At 41.7% G+C, this 12067-nt stretch overlaps 2 protein-coding genes across 2 annotated transcripts; one reads left to right on the top strand and one right to left on the bottom strand.

Annotated features, from left to right (window-relative positions):
- Positions 1 to 5159, top strand: cfl1 (cofilin 1). Its single transcript, XM_037780176.1, has 4 exons — positions 1 to 183; positions 3537 to 3847; positions 3937 to 4013; positions 4152 to 5159. Exons 1-4 carry the CDS (start codon positions 16 to 18, stop codon positions 4262 to 4264), a joined length of 669 nt encoding a protein of 222 aa, XP_037636104.1. The 5' UTR covers positions 1 to 15; the 3' UTR covers positions 4265 to 5159.
- Positions 5160 to 5668: 509 nt separating this feature from the next.
- Positions 5669 to 9603, bottom strand: LOC119494359 (serine protease 23). Its single transcript, XM_037780175.1, has 2 exons — positions 9338 to 9603; positions 5669 to 7503 (listed from the first exon to the last, which is right to left on the bottom strand). Exon 2 carries the CDS (start codon positions 7487 to 7489, stop codon positions 6341 to 6343), a length of 1149 nt encoding a protein of 382 aa, XP_037636103.1. The 5' UTR covers positions 7490 to 7503; positions 9338 to 9603; the 3' UTR covers positions 5669 to 6340.
- Positions 9604 to 12067: the final 2464 nt, after the last annotated feature.

Below are 12067 nucleotides of genomic sequence, written 5' to 3'. Positions count from 1 at the left end.
CCTCTCCGTGCTCTCATGGTTAATAGACATGCGCCCCCGCTCGTGCACGTTGCTCTCTCGTCAGGGGGCGCGCTTTATAGGGCGCGTTCACGTTGTGTATCCAGAGCTCGCACACCGACAATTCATCATCACAGTCCATTCAACATCTACCCAGACACTGACCACTTCAGAGCTGCAGCCATGGTAGGTCTAACACCGTCTTTATCACGCTTTATGTAGCCTCAATGCTTATTCTGACACTTAGTCTCAAGAGGTGGTGATTTGTGGTTTATAAGTGTTTTATTTTATAGATGATTGTAGCGGTTTAAGCATCAAACGTAGCGAGCCGTTACTGTGCCGCAGGAGCCGTTGTTGCTAACGGCCGGGAGCTAGGCAACCCAACGGCTGTCTGAGCGGCTGTAACAAAGCAGTCACACAGCGGAGCTAACAAAGCATTTTACATTCATCACATTCAGAGAATATGCCAGTTGTGAAATAGTGTTAATAAGGTTGTGATAATAAACCGGAAAAACGACGCCATTTCCTTCATCTCCGTGTTTTAGCCGACATTAAAACACGGAAGGGCCTGTTATATCCTGTTAACTAACTGCCGTTGTCATGACGCGGTTAACGGTCGGTTGACGGTTTCTTTCACTGCAGCAGGTTAACCGTTATTTCTTCACCTCGTAGACGCTTCCACATGATAAACAGCGCTGCTGCTGCTGCTGCTGCTGCTGCTGCGCTGGCAGGTGCAGTTAGCGCCCCGGGGGGCTAACCTCAGCTAACGGTATTGTTAGCTGAGCTAGCTGCGTTAGCAAAGGCAGAAAATGACACCCATAATGGAGGGCGCTAGCTGTGATTTCCTTCTTCTTTGTCTACACGGCTTCCTCATCAACAGTCTGCGTGTCTACGTGCTCTACGTCAGCTCACTATCAACACTGCAGTGATGTAAAGGTTGCATGAATATGTAGGTTTATGGCTGAGTAGCTGTGTGACAGTAAATGTGTGAATAGACAGACGGATCCGTTAGAGAGCAGAGCTTCTCCTTATATAGCAAAGCTAGCGCGCACACACACGTGTCTGTGCTGCATTCATGGCCCCACCCTGAATTTGGTGCAAAGACCATTTTGTTTGGTTGCTTGTCTTATAACGGATCTGAATTATAACATTTACGTCCCTGGCATTTTCTATCTATGTGAGGAATTTGACATGTATCTTTATTGGGATGTATAGCAAATATATTTGACGTATTTGTGAATATTATGTAAGAGGCGGTGTTGGATCCACTAGCTGAAGCTAACGGGCCGCTCGTCTGTGGATCTCTTCACTGTCGGTACTGCGTATCTGCTTTTAGTTGCGCATCTAATTTGCACACACGTCATGCCATTAAACTACTATATTATACCAGAAAGGGAATAATTGACGCCCTGTTCATTCATACGTAGTGTGCAGACATTATTTGTGTGCATCACTGCAACGCAATAAAACAATTATAGTATCATTTATCTATTATATAATACATTTTATACATATTTTTGTAAACATCCAGCTATTGCATTTCATTACTGAGTCTATCTGATATCAGCCAAATCTGCACATTTTCCCTTTTGTTTTATTTTAAGAGTTAAAATATAAACCCAGCAGGCCTGTGACTGCTAGTGAAACTGGCTCATAATGAGGCCTTGTTGGTCTGTGTGAAGGAATCCAAAGACTTGACTACATTTATATTGAGTCACTTGAACGTTGACTTTCCCTTGGTTAAGATTAGATAAGAGCTAGAGCTTAGTGATCACCATGGTGATATTAGCTTGCTGCTGCAACAACAACAAGAAATAAACCATATCATGGGAAATGAAGCCAAACAAGGCGGTAGGAAGGAAGAAGAGGAAACCAGAAAGACAGATGTTTGCATAGAGAGAAAAAGGAGAAATGCAAATCACATGATTTCTGAGCGTGGCGTAAGAAGGCTGGGCTGTCTCATATGCAAAGAATATACATTTGTGAATCTCTGCAAATATTTTGGAGACAGATTTGGATATTATGTCCATGTTCCTTGCAGTTATAGCAAAATACAATTCTTCTTTTATTGATGCATGAGGATTAAGGAAGTGAGTAAGGTTGTTTTCTGGTTAATTATTACTCTAAAATTCACTGTTATCTCATACAGGTCTTTTACGCCCTAAGCAAATATACAGGGCCTGCCTGTGCTGCTTGGCAGTTGGGTTCCTTTTCCGTCTTTCGTGCCCCATTATTTCCTTCTCATTGTTGTGTCTTTTTTTCCATTGACACATTGCTGATAGATAGCAGTTTTTGTCTCATGAGACTGCACTTTCCTGTGATGGAGTACCTTAAACAGAGTCAGAAGACCTGATTGAGTGAGTTATGGAGCAGCTGTGACTCTGAGATGCGACTAGTATTCTATATTTCTACAAAAGCCCCATTGTTTGGGACTGAACCCTGCGCTAAAATACTTCATTCCTGACCCCACCCTCACCCAAATGGCCGTCTTTATGGTAGAGATACATACTGGTCACAGTCACAGAAACTTGGACACACCTGTTAGCTAAACTCATGTTCGAGATGGACTTTGGACATGCAGTACTGGCCACACATTTTATCTCCGTTCTTAAGTATTACTACAGTCTTACCTCATTCATAAGATATGACATTAAAAGGCTGTACTGACGGAATCATCAGTGTTGATTTAATTTGTGCTGATAATTGGATAATTTTCTTCTTCCACCACCATGGCTAACAGCTTGATACGGCCACACCTTGCATTTCAATCCTCCTTATCGGTCGGCCTCGTAAGGAGCATTCCTGCTGTGTGTGTGATAGTCACATGCTGCCCTCTCAGGCCTTTCTTCAGCCTTAGGATGTCTGTATTATTTACTGTACTGAAGTTGTCACTTCTGGCCTGTTAAACACTGGCAACTGTTGCCTCGTATCACTGTGGATTAGGGCTGAAACTAACAATTACTTTCATTAACGTCTGTCAATTATGTTCTAGAGTTATTGTTTGGTCAATTTAGTATCACAATTTTCCAAAGCCCTGGTTGAGATATTCAAACTGCCTGGTTTGACTGACCAGCAGTTCAAAACCTAAATATATTTAGTTTAATATCATAGGACTAAGAAAACCAGCAAATATACGCATTTGAAAGTTGGAATTTTATTTTAATTTTATTTTTTTTAGTCATTTTTAATTTAAAAAGGGACTTGAGGGATCAGCTGATTATTGATGTGGATCTTGGAAGTGTTACTGTGTCCATTTACATTTTATATATATGTCATAATATTCCCCAAATCAATCCAAAGTGATTCAAGTTCTCTTAATGGATCTTCTGCTTGATCCTGTATAGAAAAATACATTGGAATGAAATTATGTTAACTTTTATTGTGTGTAACTATTATAGGTTGTATGCTGCTATATTACCAAAAGTGAAGGTGTGGCATCATCAGTTTGGAATAACACGGGCCGTTGCAGAAATAGCAGCTGCCATGTTAAACTGTAAATACATTAAACTCCTTGAGTTAACAGATTGTTCTCCCCACAGGCCTCCGGTGTGAAAGTCACAGATGAAGTTATCGCCGTCTTCAACGACATGAAGGTGCGTAAGGCACAGGCGAACGAGGATGAGAAGAGGAAGAGGAAGAAGGCCATTCTGTTCTGCATGAGCAAGGACCTCAAGAACATTGTCCTGGATGATGGCAAAGAGATCCTGCTGGGCGACTTGGGAACCACCGTCCAGGACCCATACCAGCACTTTGTGAAGATGCTGCCCCCAGACGACTGCCGCTACGCCCTGTACGACGCCACCTATGAGACCAAAGAAACAAAGAAGGAGGACCTGGTCTTTATCTTCTGGTGAGGGCTGCAATTATTGGATATTAAAGGGTCTTTGACCATCATTAAAATTACATTTGGCTTTAATAATATTTCTCCCCGACTCACAGGGCTCCAGAATGTGCCCCCTTGAAGAGCAAGATGATCTATGCCAGCTCAAAAGATGCTATCAAGAGAAAATTTGAAGGTAAATAGCAGAATTTGCTTCATTATAATGACAATAATCTACCATATACTGTATTACATATACCAAAAAAGACATTTATTTCTTTGTCTAAAAAACTTTGTAATGCTGAGATGTTTTAAATAATTTTTTTAATTTCAGGTATTAAGCACGAGTGGCAGGTGAACGGTTTGGAAGATCTGAAAGACCGGCACACCCTGGCAGAAAAGCTCGGCGGCTCGTCAGTAGTCAGTCTGGAAGGTGCCCCTATATAAATACCCCTTCCCCTCCTCCTCCCTGGCTTCGATCGAGGCCTTTCAGACACATCTGTTGGGTTTAGCTGTTCATTCCAGTGTGGTTTGGAGAAGGGCAAAAGCAGAACCAGCACCATTTGCGTGACTCTCGGGGTGGGATATTGTGGGTGGGTTTTGGGGTCAAGTGACAGTTTAAAAAAACAAACAAAAAGAAATTCCACAAATGCAGACTGTCATTCCAGTTCACGCAACATAAAGAATACGAACAAAACAAAACACACACACACCACGGAAAAACATTAAGATACAACTGAGGAAGGATGATGACGTTAAAACTTAAAAATATTGTTCATGTTAAAAGACAGGGTTTTATTTCTTTTTTCCGGGTTCCATTTGAATGATTGCAGAGAAAGGGACAGACGATAACCTTTTAGTATTCCAACCATTGAATCCTGACATAATTGTTCCAACTACATTTTTTTTTTTTTTTTGCCAAACTTCTAGTTAAGTTTTGTAAGTGTGTGTGTGTGTAGTTGACTAGTTGTAGTATGAACTAATTCACAAGATGCATCAACATCTTCTCTGGGGGAACACTGTTAAATATAAATATATTTCTTTTCTTTTTTGTTTTGTTATTCCATTTGTTTTGTTTTTCTTTTTGAACATGCAAATTCCAAAATTTCCTTTATTTCCAGTTCTGGGTCAGATATCAACGGCATTTGTTGTAGTTAACAGACAACATTCCTTGTATTTGTTAAAAACAGGATCTCCTTGAATTAAAAACTTTGGTGTTATGAAGGTCTGATGGGGAGCGATGTGTATATGAAAGACCAGCGGTCAGAGTTTAGACTGAATATTGAATGGTGGATGTTTTGTATCGTCTCCTTATCTCTAATAAAAAGCACTAAACTACTGACTTGTTCTGCGACTTTCCCACTTTTTTACTTGTGTTTTGTAAAAGCAACAAACAGCCCACTGTTTCAAATTCATGGTGTTTCAGGTTTTGATATCTGTCATGTATCAGTTCTCTTATCTATAATAGCATCATGGTCGTAGTGGATGGCACCCATCATCATGCTCATCCAATTTAATTAAGGCTGCAACTAACGACTGCTTTAATCATAAACTAATTATTTGATCTATGAAATGTAAAATATTTTTTAAAATGCCTCACAGTTTGCTGTCATGGAAGATCTAAGAAGTTGGAACCAGTCAATTTTTGTAATTTTTTTCTTGAAAAAAATGGACTGTTTGTTGCAGATTTAATCAGCTAATCAATTAATTATACTCTAAATTAAATTTAACCTAAAAAACAAGTGCATTTCTGCTGTTCAGTTCCATTGATGCTGCAGTACTTGTTCTGACCACAGGATGGCGCTCCAACACCACTCATGAAACTTCAACATCAAGACAAATGACACAAACACTGTTATAAATCTCTGTTTATTAAAATATATCAAGCATTTTTCAAAAAATAAAATTAACACTCTGTCTCTCCAGTCCACACTTTGAAGAGCAAACTGTCTGCTAAACGTCAAGAAGCATCAGTGGTGTCCAGAAACAGTTATTTATTCTGTGTATTATGTAGGTGTGTATGCAGATCAATAAACCAAATGTTCCTTAAAGAGCTATAAAAATACAAAACCATTTCCCCAAAGTCAGAAAAGAGAGATGTAAAGACAAAGTGTCAACGGATCATTGTCAGCCATAGTAGGAAAATAATCTGGTGCTACTGACACACACCAGGAAAAGTGTTTTTTCCCTCTTATAAAGAGTGGCATATGTTAATACAGTGGAAACACTGACTGTGGGCAAATACATATTAAAAGATGCCGTGGGGATGATCTCACAGGCAGATTAGTTTAATGGGCCCAGAGGTTACAGGGAGCAAATTAAACACAGGAGGGACATAACTCCATGAACTGGATCCAAAAGTAAGTTGATCTGCTCTACTGGTGTATCACTGAAGGGTGTTATTTTTGTATGGATTTAATCCTGTTTCACTCTTCTTTCTTTAGGGGAAATAACACATTTCACCCTGTATTTCTTTGTGCTTTCTTCTGTTTTTCATGCTAAACTATCCCAATTGTGTCCTTCTCACTCGTGGACACAGTCTAGCCTGTTTCCATGCACCCAATAACAGATCTGAGCAAACTTCAGAGGAGTGATGCGCACGGCCACATTGTAATCCCTGTTCTCCCCGTCTATCTCCAGCCACTGGTGTCCAGAGAAAATGCCGATGACCTTCCTTTCCCAGCGCTCTAAACTGTTGTCCCACACTCTTCCGTACACTCCAGAGCCGCTGGCTCCGGGCCGGGCGTCACAGTGCTGGTATATCAGATCGCTGGACTCTTCTTCCACAGGACAGAATCTGTACACCAGCTCCCCGGACCTGTCGCTGTCAAAGCCAGAGAAGTGGATGCGATTCCCCGCCAGGTCATCGGAGGAGGGAGCCACAGAGAGGCGCATGAAGGGACGTCGGTGAGGCCATCGCAGCTCCAGCAGAGCGTAATCAAAGTCCATGCTGACCTCCTGAGGGCCCTGGATCCAGCCCTTTGGCACACGAGTGCGTTTCACCCTCACCCAGCGCACCAGAGGCTTCTTGGAAGAAGTGAGGCGGGCGTTGGTGCCGTTGATGTATGGAGGAATCAGGAATCCCACCCTGAGCTTTCGCGCCCCCTTGACATAATCCTTCCCATCATGCACACAGTGGGCAGCTGTGAGGACATGCTGCTGAGACACAAGAACGCCGGTGCAGCCGGTGGAGATCCGCACGGCCGTGGAGAAAGGGTAATCCAACAGGAAGTTGTCACCTTGGATGTTAAAGCGTCCGTCTGCTCCGTAGATCTGTCGCCTCACACGCTTGTGCCTGGGCTTCATTCTCCCCGGTGAAGGGTGAGCAGCGACATGATCTCCTTCAAACTCCTCATCGCCCTCCACATCTACGGTGGTGAGAGTGCGGGAGCCGTCGGCGTACAATGTCTCAAAGCCCAGCTTCTCCGTGAGCTGCTCCTTCTGGGCCTCCTGCTCTCCTTTGTGGAAGCAGCTGAAGTTGCAGTGAGTGGTGAAGTCCAGTCGAGTCTGAGCGCTGAAGCGGGAGCGGATGAGAGGCGTCGGTGCGTGGGGGACGAGCGTGGGGACGTGGACGGGCGGAGGGTGCAGAAGGGACCGGCTGAGAGGGAGCAGCAGCTGGAGGAGCAGCAGCAGGTGAGTCAGCAAGAGGGTGCTCTCACGTGGTGTCATCATGGTGATGGAAAACACTGCAGAAAATAATCACAGAAAAACAGTTTACAAACTTATCTCGGATTGCATGTTTGTCAAGATCCGCAGCGGAGAACATTCCCAAACAAACTCTAATACCCTCATAAATCTGGACTCTTTCATAGTTGATTGTAAATCACAGCAGTGATTTGCGAGGTCAGCTTGCAAAATCTAATGTTGCAACGCACGCCTGAGCTTCATCTGGTGTGACGGGGCCACAATGAACCTCTTGTTCCTATAATATAGCTTACCAGGAAAATAGGATTTCAGCCCGATGGAAACAAACAAGCATTTAAATGTCCGCTTGGTACAAAAGTCACAGAGGAATTCCAAAAGTAGGAAAAGAAAAGTTCAATTAGAGAGGAAGCAATGTGGTAGACATAGCTGAGAAGCCAGAACAAAGCTGTGTGGTCAACACTCTAAAAGGAAATGAAATGCAAGTGTGTGATTACTTCAGACATTATTCAAAAAGACATCAGGGTTGTTGTTTCCTTGACAGACATTCTGCGTTATGACACGCTGAACAAGAGGGAGTTTACAGTAAAAACCCTCCAATCAAATATCCGTCACAGCTCAGGTGAGAAGTTTCTTTCCATCAAACATTAACTACTTCACAGCGTACGTGGGGCTTTCAGGGCAGATTAGCAGCAACAAGGAGATACTTGATCCCCTCTAAAGGCTGTGGACCCGGAGGCACTCATGGCATGAAGAGAGCAGGTGTAAAGTGAAAAGAAACAAGTCGAGGCACAGCGGTAAAACAGAGCATTATTTCTAACAAAGGGCAGGGTGGGGCCGGTCCACACACCTACGGAAGGAGGCAGAGTTACAGAAAGGAGCTCCTGTAAACTGGGAAAGTACAAACTTCCCTCCATGTTTGCGCGTCAGATACTTTGACAGCTGTGGCAGACAGTTACAGAGGATCTCAAGTGGTAAATTGGCTTTAAAGAAGTGTTAATCCGTGACATAAACCTGTAGTACAACTTATTAAAAGCAATAAAAGTGATATTTTTATGACCAGTGTTAGGCACTGTGGTTAAAACGGATGCAATCTCAGTGACTTTGGGATGTAAAGCCATGAAATAACTGTGTTTTCAGAACCTTTTTCAGTATTGAAACACATTATTTAACCCCTTAAAACAACATTTTCAAACTCCAAACCAAAAAACCACAGCTCACTCTGAGGTTTTAGAGGCTCGTTCTGTTGGAAACCACAGGAAGATTATCCATCCCTGTGCAAAAAAGTGACAACAGATAACTAGAGAGTGTCAATTTTTGGGGCAGGTAACTTGGAGATTATGGTGCATCTTTAAAGTACTGCATATACATCTTTTTCAGTCTATTAGTCTATTAATTTCACAGTTATTAGGCTATAAATTGCATATAAAAAGAGAAAACACAAAACTTTCACTTCACAAATCACACTGTCAGTCAGGTATCCAAAAACACTCCAGTCTGCCGGTCTGAAGCCTATAGAAGACTCCCTGTTCAGCACCTACATTTGATCTAATCTGGTCTGACATCTATATCTAGCAGAGTCAAATGAAGTTCAACTCATTCTAACATCAGTCATACAACAAAGATGTTTCAGTTTTAACTGGGAAGATGGATGAAGGGATGTTTGGGACCAGTATGGAAATACCTGAAACCTCATATAGACTTTCCTTAATCTATTTAATATTTTTGACCATCATGTCATATTTGATGATAATTGGCCTGAATAAATCACCTTACATCTTGGTGCATGAGGCTGTAAAAGTCCTTACTTTAATTTATGGAAAGACCTGTAAATGCAGCTGACAATTCTCAATCAAATCAATAAATCTCATCCATTACCTCCTGATTAGAGATCGATGGTCTGGTGTTTACATCCCAGTCAGGTCTTCCCTCCCCATCAGACGAGTCCCTGAGGATCATTCCCCAGGTTCTCCCTCATCCTCTCCGGTGACAGGCAGGTAGTTTCTCCGTGCTCGTCCTCCTCACTGGAGATGTTGCTCGTTGTTTTACAGCGTGTTAGCAGTAAAGCGGTCCTCAGTGCTTCTCCTGAAACCTGCCCAGCTCAGACTCACAGCCACAAATAAAACTCTCTTGTCTGTAAAAGAAGTGTTTACTCTCGCTGCAGCGTCCTGCTGCCCGGTCCTAGCGCCTCCTTCTCCTCCTGCTGCCGAGGGGGGCATTCACTTGATATAAACCATCAGTTCATCATCATTTTACTTTTTTTTACATACCATACTATGACTTTTTTTTCTTTTTTTTCTCGACATACTGTAATATGACTTTTTGTTTTTTACGACATACTACACTATGACTTTTTGTTTTTTACGACATACTACACTATGACTTTTTTATTTTTTTGACATACTATACTATGACTTTTTTTTGTTTCGTTTTTTTAGACATAATATAGCATCACTTTTTTTTTGTTTTTTCGACATACTATCCTATGATTTTTTTAATTTTTTTTACATACTATGATATTACTTTTTTATTTATTTATTTATTTTATTTAATGACACTTCGACATGTTATACTATGACTATTTTTTCATTAATTTTTTCGACTTACTATATTATGACTTTTTTCACCATTTTTTTTCGACATACTATACTATGACTTTTTTTTCATGAAATTTTTAGACATACTATACTTTGACTTTTTTTTGACATACTGTACTATGACATTTTTTCGACATACTTTACTATGCCTTTTTTGCTTTTTTTCGACATATACTGTATATATAAACTGGAAAAACAAAGTTTGGAAACGTGTGTTTGGTGGATTATTTCTCTATTGTTACAATGCTAATGGTCATTGTATTTTACATTGTTGGAAAGCCTGTTTATTTACCTTCGCAATGATGTCCAACTTGTAAGGATCATGCATTTGTGGGATGAGCAGCACAGCTGATTATGTGGGGAGCGCCCAAGAAAAATTTGCCAAAATGCTTCGCCAATGGCAAACAGTGTATTCTCCTGTTGGTATTGACTCTTGTTTTGAGTTGTTTGGTGGATTGGATGAATGAACTCTCTATCAGTAACAAGGAACAAACAAGACATATTGGCAATTTTACACTTTATTAATTTAATACACCGTCAGGAGCCTCAGTAGCGGTGGAAGATCCATATGCAGCCACAACAGCCTGGCACCTCCTCCTCATGCTGGTCACCAACCTGGTCACACGTTCCTGTGGGATGGCGTTCCATTCCTCAACCAGGATTGGTTGCAGGTCAGCCAGCGTGGTTGTGTTGGTCACTCTAACACGTACAGCACGCCCAAGCTGATCCTACAAGTGTTGAATTTGGTTGAGGTCTGGACTCTCGGCAGGCCGTTCCATTCTCTCTACTCCCACATTGTGGAGGTAGTCTGTGACAACCCTGGCTCTGTGGGGGCGAGCGTTGTTTCTTGGAGGATGAAGTTAGGTGCCAGATTGTGGAGATATGGGATCGCTACTGGCTGCAGAATCTCATCCCGATATCTCCCTGCATTGAGATGGCCTTCAATGATGACAAGCCTTGTTTTGCCAGTGAGGGAGATGCCGCCCCACACCATGACACAGCCTCCACCAAAAGCTGTTACTCCATCGGTGCAACAATCAGCATAGCGTTCTCCGCGTCGTCTCCATACTTTCACCCTGCCATCCAACTTTGGCAGACAGAACCTGGACTCATCACTGAACATGACATTCCCCCACATGTTCAGGTTCCATTGTCTGTGTTGTCGACACCAGCGCAAACGGGCCTGACGGTGAAGGGCAGTCATTGCAGGCTTCCTGGTAGCCTTATGAGAATACACTGTTTACCATTGGCGGAGCATTTTGGCAAATTTTTCTTGGGCGCTCCCCACATAATCAGCTGTGCTGCTCATCCCACAAATGCATGATCCTTACAAGTTGGACATCATTGTGAAGGTAAATAAACATGCTTTCCAACCATGTAAAATACATTGCCAATTAGCATTGTAACAACAGAGAAATAATCGACCAAACTCAAGTTTCCGAACTTTGTTTTTCCAGTATATATATACTACACAAAAAAAATTGCAAAAAAAAGGTTATAGTATGGTATGTTGAAAAAAATACAAAAAAGTCACAGTACAGTATGTCGAAAAAAAAGTCATAGAATAGTATGTGTCGAAAAAAGGCCAAAAGAAAGTCATAGTATGTCGAAAAAAGTAAGAGAGAGACAAGAAGAGAGGCTGAATCTCCTGGAGGACAGAGATCCAAATCCAACATGTGGAATGAAGTACCGACACTCAGGGTAGAAAGAGGTCCAAGTACTGCAAATGGTCCAGCACGGAGAAGCCTGATTAGTGAGAAAGAGAGAGAGAAACACTCAGAGGTTTATTGAGATGCAGTAGCTTTCAGAAATGTAATATTATTCTCGTTAGCAGGACAGACAAGGACTATAACTACTAAGCTTAAATTATATATTGAGGCTGAGACTGACTGATGACATACTCTACCATGACATTTTTCAAGACATAGTATATTATGACTTTTTTTTTTTTTTTACAAAATAGTATGCTGTGACTTATGATGTACAATACTATAACTTTATTAATAACATT

This window comes from Sebastes umbrosus, chromosome 9 (assembly GCF_015220745.1).
Source record: "Sebastes umbrosus isolate fSebUmb1 chromosome 9, fSebUmb1.pri, whole genome shotgun sequence".
Lineage (NCBI taxonomy): Eukaryota > Metazoa > Chordata > Actinopteri > Perciformes > Sebastidae > Sebastes > Sebastes umbrosus.
The sequence above is the reverse complement of the archived record's forward strand: the minus strand, read 5'-3'. Positions and strand labels throughout refer to the sequence as shown.

Bases quoted from the DNA above. Each gene is read 5' to 3' on its own strand.
- LOC119494359 (XM_037780175.1), bottom strand. From the start codon at position 7,489: ATGATGACACCACGTGAGAGCACCCTCTTGCTGACTCACCTGCTGCTG.
- cfl1 (XM_037780176.1), top strand. From the start codon at position 16: ATGGTTAATAGACATGCGCCCCCGCTCGTGCACGTTGCTCTCTCGTCA. The intron at 3,848-3,936 runs GTGAGGGCTGCA...CCCGACTCACAG, and splicing joins GACCTGGTCTTTATCTTCTG to GGCTCCAGAATGTGCCCCCT. The intron at 4,014-4,151 runs GTAAATAGCAGA...TTTTAATTTCAG, and splicing joins TATCAAGAGAAAATTTGAAG to GTATTAAGCACGAGTGGCAG.